The 26,794-nt window shown below is 37.9% G+C and overlaps 1 protein-coding gene across 1 annotated transcript in view; it reads right to left on the reverse strand.

Moving 5' to 3' along the window:
• Positions 1-299: 299 nt before the first annotated feature.
• The window catches only part of CCDC141 (coiled-coil domain containing 141), a gene marked incomplete at both ends in the record, with an annotated part of 138,669 nt that continues 112,174 nt past the window's right edge, over positions 300-26,794 (reverse strand). The window contains 5 exons of the mRNA XM_083379839.1: positions 300-337; positions 420-549; positions 637-791; positions 22,768-22,940; positions 25,577-26,463. Coding sequence (XP_083235965.1) covers positions 300-337; positions 420-549; positions 637-791; positions 22,768-22,940; positions 25,577-26,463 — 1,383 coding nt within the window. The remainder of the gene's footprint in view (positions 338-419; positions 550-636; positions 792-22,767; positions 22,941-25,576; positions 26,464-26,794) is intronic.

A 26,794-nucleotide genomic window follows, 5' to 3' on the forward strand; every position in this document is an offset into this window, starting at 1 on the left:
ACTGCTTGGGGCCCTTTGCTTCATGGCTAGTGTTTGAACGTTAGCTGCTTTGTTTATGAAAAAAAGACACACAATGTGAAAAGAAGACAACAGTAAGAAAGCTTTATAAAGAAACCACTTGAGAGGCTGCTCCTGTGCTTCAGAAGGCAAAAGGAACTTAAACTGAAGTTACCTCTTGGAATGTTTTTTTTTTTGTTTGATTTTGACCTCTCAAGCAATGTGGATCTTGACCTTGTACAGCTCAGGGCGTGGCGGTCCTCATTTCCCCCCCCAGCAAATGGCCTTTCTGTTGATTTGATTTAGTCTTGCATTGGGGACACGTCACTTTTATTTTTCTCTGAAACAAAATGGAAGTGTCAAATAGCACGGGAACAAGGTCTTCTTCATTTATTATACTAATGTGGTCTAAGTCCACTTACCTATTACTCTGATGAAGGCTGAGCAGTGCGCCTGCCCTAATTCATTAGTGGCAAGACAGATATATTTTCCAGTATCAGCAACAACTGCGTTTCTTTTTACAAGGTAATAGGTGTCCCCTAATTTCTCAATCTGAAAAAAAAAATGAAATATGAAAAGAGATTAGTGCTGAAATGAAAGACATAGGCCACTCTTCCCAAAGAAAACATTTAAACGTACATTTATTTCCCTTGCTACCATTCTGGTGCCATCTTTTGTCCAAATGACATTTGGCCTCGGCTCTCCATGTATTGTACAGTGTAGATCTAAATCATCACCTTCTTGCAGAATGAGGTGTCCAAATTTGTTTGTGAAGTTGGGTTGTTTTCCTTGTACTGGCAAAGGAAGAGAGAGACAAAGAAAACAAATACATTGCACTTAAAGTGACAACATTCAGCTAAGGAAATTAAGATAGTTGATAGCTTTTTTTTTTGAAGCAAAATAAGCCGTATTGTATTGACCAAATAAAAACACACCAGAGATACAATTTATAGGAAAACTGAGTCACATGCAACAGATGTGAGGTTAAACTGGATTGCAACGTGAACAGGCAGCAAAATGGGACTATTAAAACTGAGGCTGCATCAATACAAATATAGTTTCCAAGTTACAGGGAGTAATAATTCTGTTCTATCCTGCATTGGTCAAACCTTATTTCAAATACTGTATGAAGTTCTAGAAAGTATTAGTGTAACTGGAACAGGTAAGGAGAACAGTAAGAAAAATGATCAAAGGACTGGAAAGTGAGGCCACGTTCCGAGGCTGAAACAGATCTCTGAGCACAGAAGACTAAGCTGTAAATCCCACTGCTGATTTCTCACCCGGCATTTAGATCTATTTCAGTCTGCCCAAGGCAAGATGGGGAATCTGCTGCTGCTTCCAAGCAGCAATAAGAAGAAGTGTATTTTATGGGAAGAGATTTGCAAGAGATGCTTGATTACCAATCTCGGATTTGCTGAGAAATCTCTCCTCCCTGACTGTCCAAGAAAGACACTTTCTGACTAAGCACAGGATCTCTGCAAATGCTGCAGTTACAGGGCAGAGATGCCTATAGTAACCTGATCACTTTATGCTCCTGAAGCATGAAGTTTACATTTCAAATGTAAATTTAGACTTGTGAAGTTTTTTTTAAAAAATGATTGTCTAAAAGGGCTCTGAAATACTCATAATGAAGGAATGGTTAGTGAAGATGACCAAATTTGCAGAGATGGAAAAAACTGACTTGTTTGATTATGGAAAAGACAATACGTGCATTTGTTAGTGACTGGAAACCCTTTACAGATCTTTTGCTGAAAACAGGGAAAAAATGTAATTTGGAGTCTTTCATAAGCTGCAGCAAAGATTTTAGAAGTAGTGTGGGATCTGTAGGTATTGTATTCATATCAACAGTTTACCTGAAAAGCTATGCTCACCTGCTAGGAACACTATTAAAGCCTCAATCACTTTCTGATGTTGTTTTGCAGATGAACTAAACATTACAGAACTATAGATCATAAAGTACTTGATCCCACTGGGGCAAACCGGGTTGTAATTCAGCCTTACGCAGCAAAGCTGACAGTGACTCTATAGGCCAGTGTTTTCAAACTTGGCAATTTAAAGATGTGTAGCCTTCAACTCTGAATTCTGGCTGGGTATTTCTGGGAGTTAAGGCCCACATATCTTAAAATTGCCAAGTTTGAAAAACACTGATTGAAAATTATATTTATCCGTAAACCTGTATAAAAATGTTCCCATGAGAAATTATTCCAGTTTGCATTGTGGCACAAATTATTGGAAGCAAATTAGGCTTTCCATACCTGTGCTGCAAAAATTCAGATGAGAGTTAAAAAGGTAAAGGTAAAGGTTCCCCCGCACATGCGTGCTAGTCATTTTCAACTCTAGGGGCCGGTGCTCATCTCCGTTTCAAAGCCGAAGAGCCAGCGCTTGTCCAAGGACGTCTCCGTGGTCATGTGGCCGGCATGACTAGACGCCAAAGGCGCACGGAACGCTGTTACCTTCCCACCATAGTGGCCCCTATTTTTCTACTTGCATTTTTACGTGCTTTCGAACTGCTAGGTTGGCAGAAGTTGGGATGAGTAACAGGCGCTCACTCTCAGATGAGAGTTAGATAACAGCAAAGGCAAGCATAAAGCTTCAACTAGCCATCGTTTTAAATTTGGCACATCCAAACTTCAACTAAATTGGCATGAAATAAGTATAGAAACTTGTGTTACCTGGATTTTTGCTGTGGGAAGTCTAGGTAAATAAATAACAGAGTTAGTGCACAGTTCTTCGGTGCGCTATTGTCAGTGATACTAGCATTTCTGAAGAAAGGGGTTCATTAAACATCATGGTGAGGTAACAGTGGTTATAGACTGCTGTAATTACACAAAATTGAGGATTCTGTTATAAATAACAAAAAAGGAAGCTAGCATACTTTAGTAATTCCATTTTCACAAAAATAAATTAGGTCCGGTTAGGCAATACAGCTTAAAGATAAAGCCATTTTTAATCCTGAATTAAGTGATTGTATGAAGATTTCAGGAAATGTAATTCTCCTGACAGATTCCTACGCAAATAGATACTTTGCGAACAAAGGGGAAAGTGAGGCAACTTTCACCAGTACTATTTCCCTGCTAATTTGAAAAAAATATAAAGAACTTTAACTAAATTAAGACTTTGTATTATCTCCTTCCTGAGGCACCATATCATTATCAACAGTGGTACCGGAGAAAATCAAGAGCCCTTGATTTGTTGATTTATGGCACTCAGATTTTCTGTTTAGTTTCTTAGTTGTGTATTTGCACTGTATCAGACAGTGGGGAATACTTTGATAACTGAAGAAGTCAAATAACCAAGGGTAAAGAGGAAGCCTCAGAGGTAGGTTGCAGGAACTGCAAAGAGATTAAGAGCAAAGCTTTGCAAGCAATTTGAAACCATGGAATTGAGAGAGGAAAGCTTCTTACATTCTCTAAAAAGAAAATGATTGGCATATAATACTACCCATCTCTGTGTTATAAATGCAAAAATATTGTTCAAATGACATTTTCCCCAGTACAGGCTTCTTCTTTAGGTGGAGGTTTGTGGGGGATAAACAATTTTCTTATAATACTTTATTTTTCTTTTTGTCAGATATGAAATTGCATAGAAACAGACGCTCTCTTAGTAAACGTCTAACAGAAATTATTGTAAAATAGGTACTTTGTCATGGAAACAATACAATTGAAGCAGCTCCAAAGTTTACACATCTGTGTAGAGTGAGATATTTTCTTATGATTTCTATTTCAGACTCTATTTACCCATGATGACTTTTCATTTAAGATTCACAAACAGCAAATAAGTCTTTGCAGTAAGGTCTGTTCACATAAAATCAGAAAGAATCTTTTTAAGCATATGTTAATCCTAGTATGAATCTCACATTGGTTTTTGTACCCCCACTAAAATATTTGCGAATGTTGGCATAATCTGCAGAATTAATTCTATATTCTTCTGAACACTTCCAAGAATACCATGGAGAGCCAAGAAAAACAAGCAGATGGATCAACAAATAAATCATCCCAGAGTTTTCACTTGAGGCACAAATAACCAGCATTCAGAGAATAACAGAGTTGGAAGGAACCTTGGAGGTTTTCTAGTCTAACCTCCCACTCAAGCAGAAGATCCTAAACCATTTCAGACAAGAGGTTGTCCAATCTCTTGAAAAAATCTCCAGAGTTGGAGCACCCACAACTTCTGTAGGCAAGCCGTTCCACTGGTTAATTATTCTAACTGTCAGGAAATTTCTCCTTATTTCTGGGTTGGTTCTGTCCTTGATTAGTTTCCATCCATTGCTCCTTGTTCTGCCTTCAGGTGCTTTGGAGAATAGCTAGACTCGCTCTTCTTTGTGGCAGCCCCTTAGTTACTGGAACACTGTTGTCATGTCACTCCTAATCCTTCTTTTCATTCAAATTACCTAATTCCAGCAACTGTTCTTCATATGTGTTAGCCACCAGTCCCCTAATCATCTTTGTTGCTCTTTCTAGAGTCTCAACATCCTATTTATATCATGGCAACCAAAGCTGGATATAATATTCCAAGTGTGGTATTACTGTCTCAAATTATTATACAGACACATTATGCAAAGAGTTAGCTGTTGGGAAAAGACTCTAATGCTAGAAAAGGGGGAATGAAAGAGAAGAAAAGGATAATCAGAAGCAAGATGGAAAAACTTATAGTGCAAAGTGTGCACCTTTGGAAGACTTGAAAAAAGAAGTTAGGGATAGATAAATCATAGAGAAAATATGAGTCATTCTGTGTCTGAGACGGGTTGTCTCTAAATTTGATATATATTATAGATAGATAGATAGATAGATAGATAGATAGATAGATAGATAGATAGATAGATAGATAGATAGATAGATAATCTACTTATGTGCTCATTAAGAGTCGACACTGACTTGATGTTACATAATCAATCCTATATTAGTAAACAGTTGAGGCCTACACAGAGACAAGTTCACTTTAAGTAAAAATATTGCAAAATGATTTATCTTTGTTTAAAAAGATTGGCATGATAAATATTTTCACAGTATGGCAGAACTGTCATCAAATGACTGTAGGACAATTAATCAGCCTGGACTTAAGGGACCCATTTTTCTTTCATTCCTCCGTTACTTGGAATTTAAAATGGAGGTCTATTTCCTGTATAGGTCTCTCTTCTCATTATTTTATTTTATTTCTAATTCCTCAAGTTATTACATATGTGTTAGCTTTGTTAAAGAAGACACAAAATATCAGATTGTGATTTATTTCAATCCATTTTCCTCCTGTGAGATTCCAAAACCCCCAAATGAATATTATTAAACGTAGAATTGCTTTCTCAGCATCTTAAATTTATCTACCTTTGAAACATCGAGTAACTAATATTTTCACAAGTACAATTTATGAAAGATTAACCAACTAATATTGCAATTTATACGGCATGGTTTAAGGTGAAAATCATTTACCTTCCCAAGACGTCCACACAGAAAGATATAAACAAAATGTTCTCAAACTAATTCAGAAAGTTAACTGTCTGGCTTGTGACTGTACAGTTATTTTGGAGAAAAATGAAAGCTACTCAGTTTGATAGTTCTTTTTTCCTATTTGAAAATTTGGGTCATTTGAACAAGAATTTTTTTTCTGATTCCTGGAAACTGCCTTTGTTTTCTAAACAGTAAATTGCATGTACTAGTTGAGCAGATACTTACCTGATGAAAAATGTAAATGGGCATTGGGGAAACCAGTCAAAAGCATAGGTTTTTTGGATTTTCTTTCTCTGGTGCTAAGGTTAGTGCTGGTTAGTGCTTGGATAGACTAATCAGGAAACACCATTCCAGTTAACTAGACTGAAAATAAGGTACGTGCATGTGTGGGGGGAATATTTAGGTCACCTAGAGTAAATCTTTATCTTTACTCCCAGCTCCACTTCAGTTGTAGCATATCAGAGCTCCCTTCCCAGATGATTTTGCCTTGCTTCATCTTTGTTCTAAGTATTTTGCCCTAATTTTCATTCAGTTAGTCTTCTGGAGTGGCTTACATAAAACCCACATGAGCAAGAAGGAGTTAAATAAGGAATAAATCAATATAGCGAAGTACAGTCATAAAATGGAATACCGTATTTTGCAACCCAATGCTCAACGAAGATGACAACATGAAAAAGAGGACTGCTGCAGCTGCTGTAATCCCCTTACAGACCCTTGTTAAAAGGGAAGAAACCTTATCCTTTTTGGGAGGAGGAGTCAAATGGTGACATGTTAACAGCTTATCCTATTTGCCAATCAACCATCTTAGTCATATTTCTTTTTTTTTATTGAAAAGTTTTACAGTACATTTTATCTTTAACAATCCCCCCTCCCCCCACCCCTACCTAACCCTCCCTGTCCCTCCCCCCCATTCCCCCCTCCCCCCCGACTTCCCAGAGCTAAGTACAAGGTATAAAAACAAAGAACAATCATAAACATCCATATGCTAGCAACAATAAACTATTAATTCTATCACCCTCTAGCTCATATAAGGTAACTACAAGCAATATTAATATTACATATAAAAAGAAAAAGAAAAGAAAAGAAAGCTTATTCAAATACTAAATGAAACTTTTTAGTCCCATATTTGTTCTGGATATAATCAATCCATTTTTTCCACTCCATAATATAACGTTCTTGCGAATGATCTTTCAAGTAAGCCGAGATCTTTGCCATTTCCGCCAGGTCAGAAACCTTTAGAGTCCATTCTTCTATAGTCGGCAGTTCCTCCTTCTTCCAATATTGACCTATTAAGAGTCTTGCTGCTGTAATTAAATTCAACATCAACTTAGTGTCCACAAAAGTAGCATCTGTAATTATGCCCAACAAAAACAATTGCGGACAAAACTTTATCCTTTGCTTGAAGATCTTCTGCATATTCCACCAAATTTTTATCCAAAAAGCCTTAACCTTTTTGCAGGTCCACCATATATGAAAATATGTTGCATCTTCGCCACCACACCTCCAACATTTTGGCTGATAGTTCGGATACATACTTGCAAGCTTTTTAGGATCTAAATGCCATCTATAAAACATTTTATAAAAGTTCTCTCTTAGGTTTTGGGCTTGTGTAAATTTTACGTTCCTCACCCAGATCTTTTCCCACGTATCCATTGTAATAACTTCTTGAATATTCTGGGCCCATTTTATCATACAATCTTTAACAAGTTCTGTTTCTGAGTCAATTTCTATCAATGCAAGATATATCCGTTTAATATGTGCTGGACCCTGATTTCTAATTTGCTTTATCAAATTTTCATCAGTCATTGCAAAACCAATTTTCTGATCTTCTTTCCACCTGGCCCGTAACTGAGTATATTGAAACCAAGTTTGAACAATCTTCTCATCTCGCAAGAGGTTGTACGGCTTCAAACACCAGACATTTCTTTCCAAGCTTAAAATCTCCTAATACGTAGTCACATCATGTTTGAAGCCAACATTTATGTTTTCTATTGCGTGTTTTGGAATTGCCCACAACGGCATCTTGTAATCTAACTTATGTCTATACTTCTTCCAAACTCTCAACAATGCCTGTCTTAAAATATGCACTTTAAACACATTATCTACCTTCTTATCATACAACAAATATGCATGCCAGCCAAATAACAAGTCATGGCCCTCAAGATTTAATAATCTCTCTTGTGTCAAATTAATCCAATCACTTATTCCTGATAACACAGCAGCTTCATAATATAATTTAAGATTAGGCATTTTAAGACCACCTCTTTCACGAGTATCCTGCATAATCTTAAGTTTAACTCGTGGCCTTTTCCCTGCCCAAACAAATTTATTGATACCCTGTTGCCATTCTTCCAAATTAGAATCTTTTTTAAGGACCGGTATCATTTGAAATAAAAATAAAAATTTAGGCAGGACATTCATTTTCACTGCTGCAATTCTTCCCAGCAAAGACAATTGCAGTATTTCCCAGCTCTCCAATTCTTTTTGAATTTTTCCCCATAACTTTTCATAGTTATTTTTATATAACTTTGTATTAGAGGGTGACAAAAACACCCCCAAATATTTGACCCTTTTAACTATCTCAAATCCAGTTAATCCTTCTAAAAGGGCCTTTTGCGATACTGTCATATTTTTGGCCAGAATTTTAGTTTTTTGTGCATTAACCTTAAATCCAGAAACCTTCCCATATTGCATTATTATCTCCATCAGGTCCACAACAGAGTTTTCTGGCTGGGTCACCATAACAACCAGATCGTCTGCAAACGCTCTCAGTCTATAATCCTGATCTCTAATTTGAATACCCTTAATTCTTTCCGAATTCCGTATTTTTACCAATAATATCTCCAATGTTAAAACAAATAATAAAGGTGATAACGGACACCCTTGTCTTGTGCCCTTCTCAATATTACATACTTCAGTCAAACTATTATTAACTATAGGGACTTCCGGTGGTGGCGCGGCGCCGAAGACAGCCTTCCCGGGCTGCCCGCGGCTCAGCTGTGTGTTTTTTCGCCCGAAACAGCGCCGATCAGCTGTTCGGGTGAATTTGAAGCCCCCTCCTCGGGAGAAGAGGAGGGGGTGAGGCCCCAGGTAGGGGTCGAGTTCTCCGGGGCCGCCTGAGCTTGGAGCTTGGGCGGCTGAAGGATTGAACTCCCCCGAAGCCTGGGTTGCTCCCAGCTGGCCAGCGTCTCTGCTCCGAACTTCTTGGAGCAGAGCCAGGCGTCTGCGAACCATCCCTGCCTGAAGAAAGGACTATGATTTAAAGGAGCAGGCAGAGCGGTACAAGAGGAAAAGGTGAAGAGGATTATTTTACTATACTCTCAAGCTTGTTGGACTTTTTAAACTTTAAGTGAAAGTGCGTCATAATTGAGGAGTAAAAGATGGCGGCTAAACCTCCCCCTAAAACTCTTCGGAGTGGTGGATCCTCGCCGGTGCAACAATCATCACTACAGGCATTGCACCCTCCTGAAGTGCTGACATCGAAGGATTTGCGAGATGCTTTGGAGAAACATGCCCAGGTACTTTTGGAATCAATTAATCAATCAATTGCTGACAAATTTGCACAGATGGAGGAGAAATTGGAGAAACTGGAGGAGAGAATGGAAGAGAGGATGGAACAGAAGTTCAGCGTGATGAAGGTAGACATTTTGTCTTCAGTGCATAAAGTGGCGGAATGTGTGGAAGATTTAGATGAAAAAATGGATGATCTGGCTCAAAGGAATGCAATATTAGAAGTAAAAGCACGGGAGAATGAGAATGTAAGAGACAAAATGGAAAGGGAGTTAAGCCTTGCCCAATATTACCAGATGCAGTTTGCTGTCAGAATCAGAGGTTTAAAAGAGAATATTAAAGAAGATTTAAAGCAGCTGATCTCTGAGGCTCTCGAAGTGGTATTGAACCAGCCAGCATCTGAAATAAGAGCAGCTATGGATAAAGTGTTCCGGGTGAATTCATGGATTGCCAGACAGAGAAAGTTGCCTAGAGATGTGGTGGTTTATTTTGCAAAAAGAGAAATTAGAGATCAAGTTATACAAGCTGCCTATGATGCTAAAGTTGTGATTGCTGAACAAGAAGTCTTGGTTTTAAAAGAAATCCCTCCAAGGATTTTAAGGGGAAGGAAGGACTATACATTTCTCGTGCATGAGCTCAAGCAAAGAGATATAAGGTTCAGATGGGAGATTCCAGATGGCCTGATGGTGATGCATGAAGGTAAAAGGTATCGGCTGATTACTGTGAAGCAAGCGCGTGATTTCTACAATAATGTCTTAAAAGCAACCCCATTAACACTTCTGGAAGCTGCAAAGGGACCTGGAGAAGGAGAACATCAAGAGGATGAAACAGAGGAAAATGGTGCTGGAGGAGATCAAGCTACAACTTCTTTGGATGATCCTAGAGAGCAAAGAGTAACGCGTGCTGCTTTAAAACGAGCAAAGAAAATAAAAGAACAAGATCAGCAAAAGTCCTCAGAATCTTCACAACGTACTTATAGCCAAGCTGTGGGAGGAGCACGGCCTAAAGAAGTTAGTCCTATCAAAGCTGTGGTCCAAGAGCTTGTGGAGGATATGCATGGCAACTAAATTTTTAACCTGGAATGTTAATGGATTAAATTCACCACAGAAGAGGAAGAAAGTTTTTCAATATTTAAAACAATTTAAGATAGATGTTATATGTCTGCAAGAAACGCATATTAGAGTTTTGGATCAAAAGTACTTATTGAACTCGAGGCTGGGTATGCAATTTGTTGCTTCTGCAGAGAACAAGAAAAATGGAGTGGTTGTTTATGTTAAAAGTGCCTTAACAGCAGACTTAATTGAAGCAGATAAGCATGGAAGATATGTTATGATTGAGCTGTTGTTAGAAGGTAAAAAGACGCTTTTAGTTGGATTATATGCACCTAACCAACAACAAGCTGACTTTTTTAGCTTACTTCACACAAAGCTTACCCAGTTGGATTATAAATCTTTTATTTTTATGGGGGACTGGAATGGTGTTTTGGATGTACAGTTGGATAAGGCTGGAGCTTTTAAGCGCATTCCAAGTCATGCTAGACTGCCTAAATCTTTTTTTGAAATGAAGGATGACCTGGAATTGCGAGATATTTGGCGTGAGAGACACTTGCAGGAGAAGGATTATACTTTTTATTCTGACAGACACCAATCTTTTTCAAGGATTGATTTTATTTTGTTGACTAATGATTTTTTTTTTGAGAACTAAAAAGGTGAAGATTTGTGCAAGAACTATCTCTGACCACAGTCCAGTTTGGTTGGAGATTGATAAGGAGAAAGGAGATAGGCGCTCGTGGCGCGTAAATGAGAACTTGTTTAGAAATCAGAGAAATGTGGAAGAATGCAAACAGCGGATGAAGGATTTTTTTGAGATTAATATGAATAAGGGTACCTCTATGGATATGGTTTGGGATGCTAGCAAGGCCTATATGAGAGGGGTGTTGATATATATGAATAATAGACATAGACGTGCAGTGGAAACTAGAAGGAAAGAACTGGAGAATGAAATAAAGGAAAAAGAAAAGGCTTTGATTTTGAACCCAGAGGAGGTGAAGATTAAGGAGGCTATTAGACTGCTAAGAGGACAATTTGATAAATTAATGGCTGATCAAGTGGCGACCAATCTGCGGTTTGCTAGGCATAATACTTTTTGCAATGCTAATAAACCAGGCAGATGGTTAGCTTATAGACTGAGGAAAAAACAAAGGGCCTCTAATATAGATAAGATTGAGTATAAAGGAAGGGTTGTGTTTCAACAGAATCTTATTAAGGATGCTTTTGTGGATTTTTATTCGAAATTATATACCAAAGAGGAAATTAGTGCAAAAGATATTGATATATACTTGGAGAATGCTAGCATCCCGGTTCTTACGCAAGTACAAAAAGAGGGGATTAATCAACTGATTACAGAAGAAGAAATTTTTACAGCAATTAAGGAACTGAAGGTGGATAAAGCACCAGGCACGGATGGCTTGACTGCGGCCTATTATAAAAATTTACAATTAGAGATGATAAAACCGTTAAAGGAATTGTTTCAGACAATCCAGAGGGGGGGAAAGGTGCCACCGTCTTGGAGAACAGCTTTTATCTCTATGATTCCGAAGGAAGAACAGGATGCTACACAAGTTAAAAATTACAGACCGATATCGCTTTTAAATACAGATTATAAGATATTTGCTAAGGTTTTGGCTAATAGACTGATGAGGGTTCTGCAACAGGTGATTCATGGGGATCAAACGGGGTTTATTAGTGGTAGGCAAATGAAAAATAATGTGAGGCATATAGTTGATGTGGTGGAGTTTTTGGAAAGGAACAACCAGATCTCTGCAGCGCTAATCTTTTTAGATGCTGAAAAGGCTTTTGATCAATTGAATTGGCAATTTTTGTTGAAAGTTTTAGACAAAATGGATTTTGGGGAAAAATTTTTACAACCAATTAGGGCATTATATCAAAAACAAACTGCCCGAATTATAGTTAATAATAGCCTGACAGCAGCATGTAATATTGAGAAGGGCACAAGGCAAGGGTGTCCGTTATCGCCCTTGTTATTTGTGTTAACTTTAGAGATATTATTGGTTAAAATTCGGAATTCGGAAAAAATTAAGGGGATACAAGTTGGAGATCAGGACTATAGATTGAGAGCATTTGCAGATGATCTGGTTGTTACAGTGACCCAGCCAGAGAACTCTGTTGTGGACCTGATGGAGATAATAACACAATATGGGAAGGTTTCTGGATTTAAAGTAAATATACAGAAAACCAAAATTTTGGCTAGAAATATGACAGTTTCACAGAAGGTTCTTTTAGAAGGATTAACTGGATTTGAGATTGTTAAAAGGGTTAAATATTTGGGGGTGATTTTATCACCCTCTAATACAAAGTTATATAAAAATAATTATGAAAAATTATGGGGGAAAATTCGAAAAGAATTGGAGAGTTGGGAAAAATCGCAATTGTCTTTGTTGGGACGGATTGCAGCAGTGAAAATGAATGTCCTGCCCAAATTTTTATTTTTATTTCAAATGATACCGATTCTTAAGAAAGATTCTAACTTGGAGGAATGGCAGCGTGGTATCAATAAATTTGTGTGGGCAGGGAAAAAGCCACGAGTTAAACTTAAGATTATGCAGGATACTCGTGAGAGAGGTGGCCTTAAATTGCCTAATTTTAAATTATATTATGAAGCTGCTGCATTAGTAGGAATAAGTGATTGGATTAATTTGACGCAACCGAGGTTATTAAATCTTGAGGGCCATGATTTGTTGTTTGGCTGGCATGCATATTTGTTGTATGATAAGAAGGTAGACACTGTGTTTAGGATGCATATTTTAAGACAGGCATTGCTGAGAGTTTGGAAGAAGTATAGACATAAGTTAAGCTGCAAGATACCATTGTGGGCAATTCCAAAACACGCAATAGAAAATATACATGCTGGTTTCAAACATGATGTGACTACATACAAGGAAATCTTAAGCTTGGAAAGGAATGTTTGGTGTTTGAAATCATATAGCCTCTTGCGAGAAGAGAAGGTTGTTCAAACTTGGTTTCAATATATTCAGTTACGGGCCAGGTGGAAAGAAGACCAGAAAAATGGATTTGCAATGACTGATGAAAATTTGATAAAGCAAATTAGAAATCAGGGACCAGAACATATTAAACGGATATATCTTGCATTGATAGAGATTGATTCAGAAACAGAGCTTGTTAAGGATTGTATGATAAAATGGGCCCAAAACATTCAGGAAGTTATTACAATGGACATGTGGGAAAAGATTTGGGTGAGGAACGTAAAATTTACTCAAGCCCAAAACCTAAGAGAGAACTTTTACAAAATGTTTTATAGATGGCATTTAGATCCTAAAAAGCTTGCAAGTATGTATCCGAATTACCAGCCTAAATGTTGGAGATGCGGTGATGAAGATGCAACATATTTTCACATATGGTGGACATGTAAGATGGTTAAGGTTTTTTGGATAAAAGTCTGGTGGAATATGCAGAAGATTTTTAAACGGAGGATAAAGTTTTGTCCGCAATTTTTTTTGTTGGGAATAATTGCAGACGCTACAGTTGTGGACACCAAATTGATGTTGAACTTAGTTACGGCAGCAAGACTTTTGATAGGTCAATATTGGAAGAAAGAGGAACTGCCGACTATAGAAGAGTGGACTTTAAAGGTTTCCGACCTGGCAGAGATGGCGAAGATTTCGGCCTATTTGAAAGATCATTCGCAAGAACGTTACATTATGGAATGGAGAAAATGGATTGAGTTTATCCAGAACAAGTATAGGGTTAAGAAGTTTTATGTAGCATTCGAATAAGTCTTCTTTCGTTTTCTTTTTTCTTTTTCTATTTTAGTTTTTTATATATATTTAATATTGCTAAGGTTTGTATTATCCTATATAAGTTAGAGAGTGATGGATTTTAGAATTTATAGTTGTTAGTATATGGTTGTTTATGATTGCTTTTTATATATATATATACCTTGTATTTAGCTCTGGGAAGTCGGGGGGGAGGGGGGGAGGGGGGGAGGTAGGGGGGGAGGAGGGAGGGGGGGAGGGGGAGAGGTAGGGGGGGAGTGGGGAGGGGGAAGGGGGGCTTTTTAAAGGAAAACTGTACTTTAAAACTTTTCAATTAAAAAAAAAACTATTATTAACTATTATTCGGGCAGTTTGTTTTTGATATAATGCCCTAATTGGTTGCAAAAATTTATCCCCAAAATTCATTTTATCTAAAACTTTCATCAAAAATTGCCAATTCAATTGATCAAAAGCTTTTTCAGCATCTAGAAAAATTAGCGCCGCAGGGATCTGGTTGTTCCTTTCCAAAAACTCCACCACATCAACTATATGCCTCACATTATTTTTCATTTGTCTACCACTAATAAACCCGGTTTGATCCCCATGAATCACCTGTTGCAGAACCCTCATCAATCTATTAGCTAACACCTTGGCAAATATCTTGTAATCTGTATTTAAAAGAGATATCGGTCTATAGTTTTTTACTTGAGTAGCATCTTGATCTTCCTTCGGAATCAAAGAAATAAAAGCAGTTCTCCAAGACGGAGGCACCTTTCCCCCCCTCTGAATTGTCTGAAACAATTCCTTTAACGGCTTTATCAGCTCCAATTGTAAATTTTTGTAGTAAGCCGCAGTCAGACCATCCGTGCCTGGCGCTTTATCCACCTTCAGTTCCTTAATTGCTATAAGAATTTCTTCTTCTGTTATCAATTGATTAATCTCCTCCTTTTGTGCTTGCGTAAGAACCGGGATGCTAGCATTCTTCAAATATACATCAATATCTTTTTCATTAATCTTCTCCTTAGCATATAGTTTAGAATAAAAATCCACAAAGGCTTCCTTAATAAGATCCTGTTGAAACACAACCTTTCCCTTATATTCAATTTTATCTATATTAGAAGCCCTTTGCTTTTTCCTTAACCTGTAAGCTAGCCATCTACCTGGCTTATTAGCATTGCAAAAAGTATTATGCCTAGCAAACCGTAAATTGGTTGCCACTTGATCAGCCATCAACTTATCAAATTGTCCTCTTAATAGGTTAATAACCTCCTTAATCTTCACATCCAATGGGTTCAAAATTAGGGCCTTTTCTTTTTCCCTAATTTCATTCTCCAGTTCTTTCTTTCTAACTTCCAAAGTACGTCTGTATTTATTGTTCATATATATCAACACCCCTCTCATGTAGGCCTTGCTAGCATCCCAAACCATGTCCATAGAGGTATCCTTATTCATATTAATTTCAAAGAAATCCTTCATCTGCTTATTTCATGGGACTGATAAATACAGGCACAATACAATCCAGAAAAGAAACAGGGTTTCTATTTCAAAAACACTACAACTCAATTTTTAAACAAATTAAATTGTTTAAACAAATTAAAACCTGATTCCAGATTACCTGGATTCCAGATTACCTGATTCCAGATTACCTGGAATCATGTGTGCAATCTTTTCTTTCCATTTACACATGTATTATACAGCATGTTTAACAAAAGACAGACGATAACCAACCTTTTAAAAATATATTTTGGAGAGACCAATGAACCAGAAAAAGATTGTTTTGTTGCATTATCCTTCATTGGAATTTTAAAAAAACCCCACACACTTGGGATGATTAATCTTGGAAAACAGAGTACTCCACTTCTCTACAAAACATTATTTGTATGTTATCCAACATTATTTTTCTAATCTTTAAAATTTGTTGATAAATTGTTGATTTAGCCTATCTAAAAACCTTTTCCAGTGGTTACTGGAATTCCACAGGCTGCTAAAACTTCCTAATTGAACAAAGAATATAATAATTTCCATTTACTTGCCTTTGGTAATTTACATTTCCTTTTCTATTTTGTAATTATGCTCCGCAAACTAAAGTTTTACCCACCACTTTTAAAAGGATTTATCCAAGATAGTCAATTTTTCAAGAGAATTCAAACCAGAATTTTAGTTTGTGACCCAATAATATCCCAATATGTCTAATCACCTTATGTACTGAAATATCAAATTCTGTTGTTGTTACTGAAATTAACAAATTAACAACTACAGCCAATGATACAGAAGACAATCTGGAAAATTGAAATCACCTACACATACACACACACACACACACACACACACACACACACACCTTTAAGAGAGAAATTTTTGATATTTTTCTGTGCCATACAAAATTTATCATTAACATACCAGCTTATTTTCAGAGCACAATTAAACTATGCAAAACTCTCAAAATGTATATCAGCCTTGAAGCCATGTTTATTTTCATCACATTTATCTTTCTCCACAGACTCTTGGGCATTTTGATCCATCATTTCATGTTCTTTTTTCCTGTACCACTTGAGACATTTGCTTCTACCAAACAGCATATTTTCCCAGGAATAATTATCCCACATATTTAATAAAAACAAACAGTAAACAAATCCTATTTTACCTAGTTCTATAGATACTTTATTATCAATGAGCAGGTGTTTAGACTGATTCTAACATATTGTATATCCAGAATTGCTTACCCAATTGCTATACTACTTCTTAGTACCTAGGTAAAGTTCTTTAAGATTTGTTGAAAAGGATTAAAAATACTATCTGCATATAACAATTTGTATTCAGTTCCTATGCCTAGAACCACCAAGTCACCTGGCAATCTAAATATGCAAAGTTTCCAACATCAAGTTAAAATTAAGGGAGACAAGAGGCAGTTTTGCTGACATCATATCTTTTCTTAATTGTAAGAAAATTCATCCCATTATTAATTACTGAAGCAGGAGGATGAGAATAATATCATTTTATTTACAATAAATAAAATGACCTAGAATGGCAAGTAGCTCCATGGTTTTAGTCAGAACTTTTTTTTAGACATTTGGAAATGCTAGGTTTGAATCTGAATTCTCTTCCATGCAAACAAGACTAGTGAACAGTTGAAACTTTGAGTAGGATATCCTGTCTTGTGAAAATCCAACCTCCCTCCCAGGGTAGGTAGAGGAAATGTTTGGGGGGGAAAATGGAGGAAGAGATGCTATGTGCACAAATTTAAGCTCCTATGTACACAAATTCATAGGATATAAACCTAATGTTATGGTTCTGACCAGTGCTTTTTTTGTAAAAGAAAAAGGTGCCGGAACTCACACATGTTGTACAACCCGCCTTGCCTACCCTACAAGGTTCCATCCAAAAAAGGTGCCGGAACTCCGTTCTGAGCATTCAATGAGAACAAAAGCCCTGGTTCTGACAGATGAAACTCTTCAAAGAACTTCGAGACATTGTTTTCCTTAAAGAAGCTTTATTGGAGTAACATAGCATAACATAAATAAGTGGCCTTTTCTAAAATGTTTCCTTTGTTTATTTGGTGTTCTAAAGGCTATGTTCAGAATTTCATGTTCTGGGTGGTTTAAGTTTGTTTAGAAACTGGGTTACAAATTCAGCAGATAAGGTTTTTCTTAGCATAGAGATTCATTGGCTACATTTACAGATGACCTTATAATTTCTTGAACAAATGCTTGTGGCTTAGTCTACACCTAACGAGTAATCATAACTGATGGATCTATACATTAAACAAACTGGAGACAGGCAAATAATGTTACAGCTTAGCGTGATGTGCACATCAAGGGCATGTTTGGGTTTTTGTAATTTGTTTATATATTTTAATAGAGAAAGAAAACTGGGCACAATCTGAAATGAAGGTAGGATACCATATCCAGGCTGCAAAGCCCCACTTAGTGATTAGATGGTAGAACACAGTCTTCTGTATTTTTCTGCCTTCATCTAGTTCTAGTAGTCATCCAAAGTATTGCATCTCAGATATAGTAGTCTAATAAAAACAGAGTACCTGATGCTAGACTGACTTTACCACTGAATAGCCTTCCCACTAAGATTCATAAAGAAAAAGGAAAAGGAAAGACAAAGAGGAAAATTCCTCATACAAGAGCAAAGGAGATTGATTTGAATCTCAGTGCTTACATGTATGAATTAAGCAATGGAAAAAGAACTTTGACTGAAAAAGACCAGAACTTGTTTCTAGGACTGAATGCAATTATTAATATCATGATTTACTTCTTCTGTTAATTTCATGTATATGTACAGACCAGGACCTAAATAAATAAATAAAAATCCCAAAGAAATTTGTCCTTTTCATTTATTACAGAAAAAGTGACTTTTGTTACATGCAGTGCAAAGAAACCAGCCTGCAATTTGCCACTGATCTAATCTACACAAGCATGCATTTTTAATTTCTATTTTTTAATGTTTTCTAATTCAATTTCATTGCAGTTACATGATTCTAAGCAGCTCACAAATTCAAACAACAAAAACTAACATATACAAATAAAATTAAAAACAATTTAAACCAGCAAACGGTGGATCAGAATTCACTCATAAAGTCTGAGACATCACTGACATCAGGGATAATGTGTCCATCCTTTGCCATTTTTTCAAGCACTGGGGAAGATGTTCCTCACTGACCTGCCTTCATGTTAGGGGCCCAACAAGTTTTAGCTATGCTCTTCCTGCTTCCAAATACAAGATTGGATTAACTTCAGTGACCATTAAGCCACCGACACATCTGTTCTGTCCCAGCCTACCTGAGTACTTGCTCAGCTGCTTTACTTACAAGAAACAAAACCCTTTTTATTTTTACACACCTGGCTCAATGTCCAAGACTTTGGAGGCAAACAACCCAATCAACAAAACACAAAGCTACAGCATGAACGGTTGCCTTCAGCAACCAGCACCCTCCACAACTCCCCCCCTTTATAGTCCAGCCAGGGCGTGGCTTCTTAGTGACTTTTACTTTGCCTATAGAGCCGCCCCACTGCCTTCCTCTGTCTTGCTCGCCTCTCCTCTCTGCGCATCTGTGCACCCGGGATTGGCCCCAGCTGTTCCTCATCATGGCCCAACTTAGGCTCCCAAAACAGCTGCGTCTCTGCCCAAGCATGAGTAGAGGGGCCAGGCTCCTCATCTGACTGTGAGTCTTGATGCTCCTCAGTACCTTCCTCAGACTCCAATGTCACTCCAGGCTCCTCCTCCACAACTGAGTCCTCAGACTTGGCTGCTGGATTCACTGGCTGTCAAGGAATCACAACAACACCCTTGCATTGAAGCATTCTTCTCTCTTTAGGATTTCAGGAGGACAGCTACCATTCAGCCCCATCAGAGAGAGACATCAGGTTGGAGAAAAAGTGGCCAGTGGTTCTCCAGGCCTGTAAATCTGCTTTGTTTTAAAAACTAGTGTGTCAATTGATAAAATAATTTCCACAAAGTTACCATGATGGAAAGCAAAAACATAAACAAGGCCACTAAAAGTTCTCCAAACCACGAGAAAGAAAAAACAAACAAACAAACCAAAAACCTAGAATGCAGAATTACATCACCCAACCCCAACTCTTACATTTTTCCTAAACGGGCAACTTACTCACCTAAAACATAGTAAAACATCAATATTTTAAAAATTGGCATTCAATCAAACCAGGCTCCCTTTTCTTTTACTCTGTAACCTTTTTCTAGTCTCATTTGGTTCAACCCTGTACTATTTTAGTTTGCCACAATGGGGCATCTGGATCCCATAAAACAATCTTCCCTTCCAAAATGCTCAACTACAACCATCTTCAAAAGGACAGGCAGAAATAGAGCTAGTACAGGACAGACCTCATTGTTTTTCTGTGAAAATCAACAGCAAGGCGTGTTTCAAAACTTAGTTTTGTTTCAAGCTATGCTTATCTGGCACTTAATCAGACACTAACCCTAAACACTTAACTCTGTGTTGTTGTTGTTTTTTTATCAGCCACAAATCTGTAGGGGGGAAAGGGAAAGCTTTTACTGTGAATAATTGAACTAAATAATTATCTAATGTTATGACCGGCCCATGCCAATCACCTAAGATACCTCAAAGGTCACTGAAAGCAACATATTTTCCTGGCTTGAAACTTGAGTTTCATATGTTGCTGTTAAGCTTGCCCTTCCTTGATTCCATAATGTACCTCAAAAAGACATGTTGGGGAGGGGGGGCAATCCCAAGACCCATTCATTGAATACAGTATATATAGGTTTTCAACAGCCATTTAATATTACTGAAAAGATAGTAATAGATTCCAACTTCTTACAGGTAGGCTCGCTTAGGCCTAATTTTTTTTTAAATGGCATGTGACGATAGAATTATCTCATAGTGTCCCAAAGATTGGAATAACACAGGTCCTGCCAATTAAACATTACTGAAAGAAAGTATCTATAGCTGTTGTTCAGAGACATCTAGATGCACTTAAGTGATTAATTTGTCCCCTTGACTTCATAAAACCTGAGCATATTAATTTTATCTCACTCTGGGAGTTTAGTAATCCTTTACAGTGAGTAAACCTCCGTTCTCTTTCTAGGGTAGTAACTATTAATAGAGTAGAAAAAAGCAAAATGGGCCTCTTTGTTTCAATGTGCGCAATTTTGGATTTTTGTAATCAGTCCCAAAAGAAGCCTTTCATTGCACATAAATTTCATACATTCATTTTTCATGAACAGACTGTATTTAAAGAAAATGTTACACATGGCCTGCAACATATTTTCTATTTATTGAGCTACGATAACTTTCCTCTTTGAACCAGCCACTTTTCACTTCACCTCAGGAACAGGACTACTGAATAATTAATCTGATGAACTAAAACTGTAAAATGTTTAGTTTTGCAGCACTATAAAAAAAATCTGATGGAAGTCCTTCTTTATAGCATCATATCTTCACCATTTATAGTATATACAGTAACAGTGATGGCAAACCTTTTAGAGAGCAAGTGCCCAAACCGCAACCCAAAACCCACTTATTTACTGCCAAGTGCCAGGGCTGCATCAGCATTGTGGTGCCCTCACGGGGGGCAGGGAGGTGCCTCCGAGTGCCACCTCTGGCATGCAAAACCCGGGGGCGCAAAAATTGCCCGTGCTGCAAGGCGCAAAAACGGCCGCCGCAGCACTGCAGGGTGCAAATACAAGACGCTGCACCATGCAAGAATGGGGTAGAGCTAGTGAGTATCATGCAGGCACTAACTCCACCCCATTTGCAGCGTGTGTCTGCTCGCAGCCCTGTGCACGCATGCATGCATGTAAAATGCTTCCCCCTCCCTTTTCTTCCAGTCCATCAATTGACAATGGTTGGTGACCTCTGCTCTACTACCTCTGCTCGAGCTTGCTAGTTAGCTGCTTCGCCTTCTTTGTGCTGGGCAGGCCTCCTGCTCTGGGCAATGGTGGTGGATTGATGGACCTGCTGCTGGTGGCTGTGGTGCGTCTGCCAACAGAGAGGGCTCTGAGTGCCACCTCTGGCACGCGTGCCACAGGTTCACCACCACTGGTATATAATCTTCTAATGCAGAGGCCCCTAACCTTTTGGGCACCAGGGACCCATTTCATGGAGAGTTTTCCACATACCCTAAGGGGCATGATTTCATGTGCTGCCTGCATCTTGCGGATGGGGCTTTTCTTGTTTGCATGGACTGGTTTCTGGCATGTCACGGACCGGTGCCAGTCCTCTGAAGATTGGGGGGCCCTGTTCTAATGCATACTGCAAGCTTTCTTTCCATTTGCAAATTTCTTCCAAAAGATGACTGTACCTTCTTTCTTACACATATTTTGTAGAACAATTGTTATAGCAAAGTCAATTTCCAATTAAAATATACATTGTTGTCAACCAGGCTTTAAATGACAGAGATGCAATATATGTCTATTTTTTTTAATAATGGCAAGAATTCATTATGAATATTTGTCATTTGAATACAGTAAGAATTTATAAGACAAATCACTCCTTAAAGACCACTGCTTCTTTTCTTCCCTTTGTCAAAACTCATGTTGAAGAATCAAATTTGCTACATCCAATGGAGTGAAAAAGTACAGTGCTGCTTTTTTATCACATTTAAAATAAAAAAGTAGTTTAGTCTCTAATGTATGTTTTACTGTTAATTTCAATATGTTGTCAATTTTTCATTATTTTAATAATTTAAAATTATTTCCATTGTTTGCCTTGTGCCTATTACATTTTCTTTAAATTTTTCACTCATTTCAAGAAATACTTCTCATCTTTCTCACGTTAAATTGTTTGATGTTTCTAAATTTTTAAAAGAATAAGTATTGTGATTGCAATCCTAACTGGAAGTAAGTTGTATTAAACATAGACTAAATGTTCATACATAGGTTTGTACTGTTAGTGGCTTTAAGCTACTGGTTTTTCAGCTTTAATAGTGACCTTCTATATAGAATTGATGTACGTAAGGTTCACCAAGGCAAAGATAATCTTTCTGAAAAGATATATCTATCTGATCAATATTGTACATGTGTGTGTATAAAATGTTCAAAAAAATTCTCTCTCTATATTGCTTTTTCATAAAGTAGCATCAAAACAATATATTTGTAAGTTGTATATAGAATGAAGCAAGCATATCGTGTTGCACAGATCAATCATAGCCCCGTGACATATTTTCTCATAACCTTTAGAGGTATAATTATATTCATACAATCACCTTCATTATCTATTTAATAAAGAACATTCCCCCCCCCATGCGTACATATCTCTTTGCGTTATACCATGGTACTGTAGATTAAAGGATAACTTCCTTTAGTATGCCTGTGACAGGAATATCAAAAGCACTCCATTCAGCGTGAGTGATAAGAAAGAGTGTCAAAGGTGAGGTGAGGTGCATCAAAATATGGTTGTTTACTGTTGTCTCCTTTGGTGAGTGTTAAAGTCCGGTGAAGTCAGTTTGCTGTGCTAAGTGAACAACCAGTGGGCAAGTGATGCAATCAAGTAGAAAGCGCAAAGGGTTATCCAGTCTACTCTTTTTATAGATGGCCAGTTACCTTTTACCCGGAGGATGGCACTGGAGGACACTGTGCCACTAGAATTTTTAGCCCGAACCACATACAGTCCAGCATCTGAATCATACACCTTCTCAATGAACAATGTATATTGTGTATCCCGGTGTAAGAGCTTTATGTGCTCATCTCCCATCACTCTCTGGCCCTTCTTGTACCTGGAGTAGAGAGTCAGGTTTCAAGTCAGGTTAACATGAATGTTGGTTGAAGCAATGATAATTTGCGATGTCAGGCAAACTCTTACGGAATATGAAAGTAGGTTAACAGTAGAAACTATTTACAATTGTAGCTTCCTACCACATCATATTTAAAAGAAAGAAGATTTGTGGTTAAAAAAAGAAGAAGAAAGGTACTAGTAGCAGGAAACAAAATAACACCCTAAAAACTGAAATATTCTTTAGAAATGGATCTTCTCTTAAGACTTTATCTGACTGCAGTATGACTAGGCTAGAGGCTGAAATACTGTGTGCAAAAAAACATTTATACAGAAATTAACTGCTATCATTGTTGATTTATTGTTGTAAGTGAGGAGAAAATGGGTCTTAAATTCATACATTTTCGATACAGGCAAAAACCCTGCTAGAAATTTTTATTAAGTTTGTATCTGTTAGTAAAACAGAGCAATGTCCCCATGATGTGCCTCAATGTGGGATCTTTTGAAGGAAAAGAGCTTAGGCTAGCAAATACTAGAATAAGAGGGTGAACAATACTGCTAGCTCACCTCCTCCGGGACATACTGTCTAAGAACTCTGATGCAATCCCAAAGCTCCTAGATGACTTTGGCACTTGCTATGGAGAATACAAAAGCTTCCAGTATTGAAGCACTGGGGGGGGGAGACTGAAAGGGCCTTCTCCTGGGCACTAACACGAAGGGCTTCAGGGTCACACAAAGAACAATTAGGTGACCTCTTCACTTTGGTTAAGTAAATCAGAAAACCTCTATGCCCAAATTGCTTAACTGTAATGAATTTTAGTCACTTCACATATGTGTTTCTCTTTCCACTACTGATGAAATGAAAAAAAAATTACACATTGATTTTTAACCATCATTTGGCCTTTGCAAGACAAGGTGGTATCTTATGGAGTATAATAAGCAAATTTTTGAACAGTAGAGCCAGTTATATCACAATAGTCTATCTGGTAGTCTTTTTACTCTTAGCAACTCTCATTTAAAACAATTTCCTAAAGTTCACATAGAAAATTCCACTTTTAAAAAGAAAGAACAAAAGAAACAACTCTTAAGAATTGAATTAGTGATTCAGGCAAGCTCTAGTGACTGATTTTTTTAAAAAAAATGCCTTTTAATTATTAGCAAATTTTATCAAGTGTGTTAGTTGCTTTCAGATTTGTTATGCATACTCATGAAGAAAAGGGTTTTCTCTTTCAAATTCTGCTTTCTTTCTATATTTAGCACTATTAGATACGATAGAATATTATGATTGAAAAAGTCAAAAATGATAATAAAAAAGAGACAACACTAGAAAGGTGAAGGGAAGTAACCACAAATATGAGATGAATTTAGAATCAATCTGGAACTTATTGAGCTAACTCCCTCTCTATTCACTTCCATTCTGTCATGAATGTACTAAGTTCTCCATTAGGCTTAATACATAAAGATCTCTCTCTCTCTCTGTTATGTACCCGGTGCAGGCATCTGCATAGCAACAGCCACTAGGGGGTGTTGGCCTGGACGGTTTTGGCGGGAAAGCTAGTTTCAGCGGGAAACCTAGGGCCAACCCCATTGGCTGGCTGCCTACCGGGCCAGGTATATAAGGAGGCCAGGTAGCCCTTGTTCTCCAGTACGCACCCCCCACAATAAAGAGCTGAACACGTACTCCGGCTGGCGTCTCTTCCTTGCGTCGGACCCACTACATTACATTACTCTCTCTCTCTCTCTCTCTCTCTCTCTCTCTCTCTCTCTCTCTCTCTCTCTCTCTCTCTTTGAATGTAAAATAATTACACACAAAAGATAAATGCAATTTAATTACTGTTTGCCAACTCTGGGATTTAGCACCAACTTTTCTGTGCATTTGAAACCATACACACACACACACACACACACACACACACATTCTCTGATAAATACTCCCAGGAAAGCTTGTTTTCATTATCCTTCAATATTATAAATCTTGTCTTACTCTCATTTAGTTGGCCAATTATACCTGTTGATTCTCTCACCTTTATATGGAAAGTATCTGCAGAAACAAAAGGACTTTTGGACTGCCATTTTCAAAGCAAACAGATTAAATACTGAAGCCAATTGTCTCGGTATTATGAATCCTACTAAAGTATAAATATGAGTCTTATATACGTAGGCATTCTGCGGCAAACTTCACAAACTAGGGACTTACATCTATGGGCTTACAGGTCCAGTTTCAATGTGGATGAGTTGCTAGACATGAGGTAAACTGAATCCAACATAGAGTATGATATTTCTCCTCTATTCAGTTTCTGGAGCTACAATAAAGCTGATCTTCAAACACAGAGGGATTTTCTAATACTTCAATTCTTATAAAAAGGAGTTGTAATGTTTAATAACTGGAATGTGTTATTGCTAGATAGAAATGGTTTAATGTCATTCATCTTCAGATACTACTTAAAACATATAGACTGAATGTGCATGAATTATTTTGAATCTGGAACCTGACAGTAAGTGCTAATATTGTGTAAACTCAGTGGGAATGGAATTATGTGGAAATGTGATGTGAATGCTAGTGAGACTATCTGATTTTCAGATTAGTTTTTGCTGGATCACCCTATTTATATTTAGGTTTTTTCATTGTAAGCTACCCACCAGGTCAATGTAGGTTCTGGGAATCCTGTCACTTCTACTTCCAAAGTCACCGGAGCACCTTCCATGACAGTTACATTAGACAGAAGCTTGGAGAAGCTAGGTGCCTGTCCAGAGAAGCTGACCTTGCTGTTCTTTTCAGATATGCTTTTAATCCCTTCTCCGGCAGCCATCTGCCTCTGACAGTTTCCTGTGGAGTCTGATTGAAAGAGATCTGAAAATGCATTGGATGAAGCATGCAGCCTAGCCTGGTTTTTAGTAAAGTTATTTCTGTCATGCAATTTGCTCTGTGCTTCTCTCATGCTTCTGGGAGCCTCGTGACATTGCAAATGGGTCTCATGCACTTCACTCCTCATGCAGTAGACAGCCTTGGTCTTGGACGTCGTCGAGGAAACAGGGGGAGTGGCAGCCATTTCTGGAGAACTGTGAGCAAATGGAGATTCTATCTTGCACTTGGAATGGCTGTCTAGGGTGGAAGAAGAAAAACTTCCTAGCTGCTCTGATATGTACTCCTTTCTGTGGCCAGGCACATCAGCAGAAGCAAGAGAGGTTAAGGGATCGGGATCATCTCCCATTCTTCTGCTGCCAGCACTTATTGGCATTTGCAGAGTGTAAGAGCTGACATGCACACTACGGGAGCTACTGCTATGTGGTTCATCTAGTTCTGTTTCCGAATGCAGGAGGTTGGATTCTGGGGTCTCGGAAAGTGGAGGCAATGAAATATCATCGGGAGATATACACTCGTATTCGTCTCCAGAGAGTGCATCTTCCGCCAGCAGCTCATTGTGAAAGCTGTCCTCCTTGGCAGCAGAAGGCAGCTCTGTGTCCTGTGAAATGCAATCCTCAACAGCTGGGCAGATCACTGATGTCTCAGCCAAGTCCTTCTCTTCCTTAAAAGCCAAAAAAGAAAAAAAGAAAAAAAGAGGTTGGGGGGAAGGGAAGGGTGGGCAAAGGAATAGAAAGGAAGGGGAAGGCAAGGGGAGGAGAAAGGGAAGGGCAGATGCAAAAGAGACTTTAAATGATGTCTATAAAGCTTATTTTGGCTAGCCTTTTTTCACATCTTTCTTTGGTATATTAAATTTTAAAGATCTGTCTAGTTCTCTGTCAGAAGGGCCATTTAGTCCAATTTAAAATAATCTTTGAAAAGGAGAGTGGATATCGTTTTGAGCAAACATGCAAATTAAGGGGATTTCCCCCCACCACCCCATTTTTCAGAAATGT

The sequence above is a fragment of the Vipera ursinii genome (assembly GCF_947247035.1).
Source record: "Vipera ursinii genome assembly, chromosome: 1".
Classification (NCBI taxonomy): Eukaryota; Metazoa; Chordata; class Lepidosauria; order Squamata; family Viperidae; genus Vipera; species Vipera ursinii.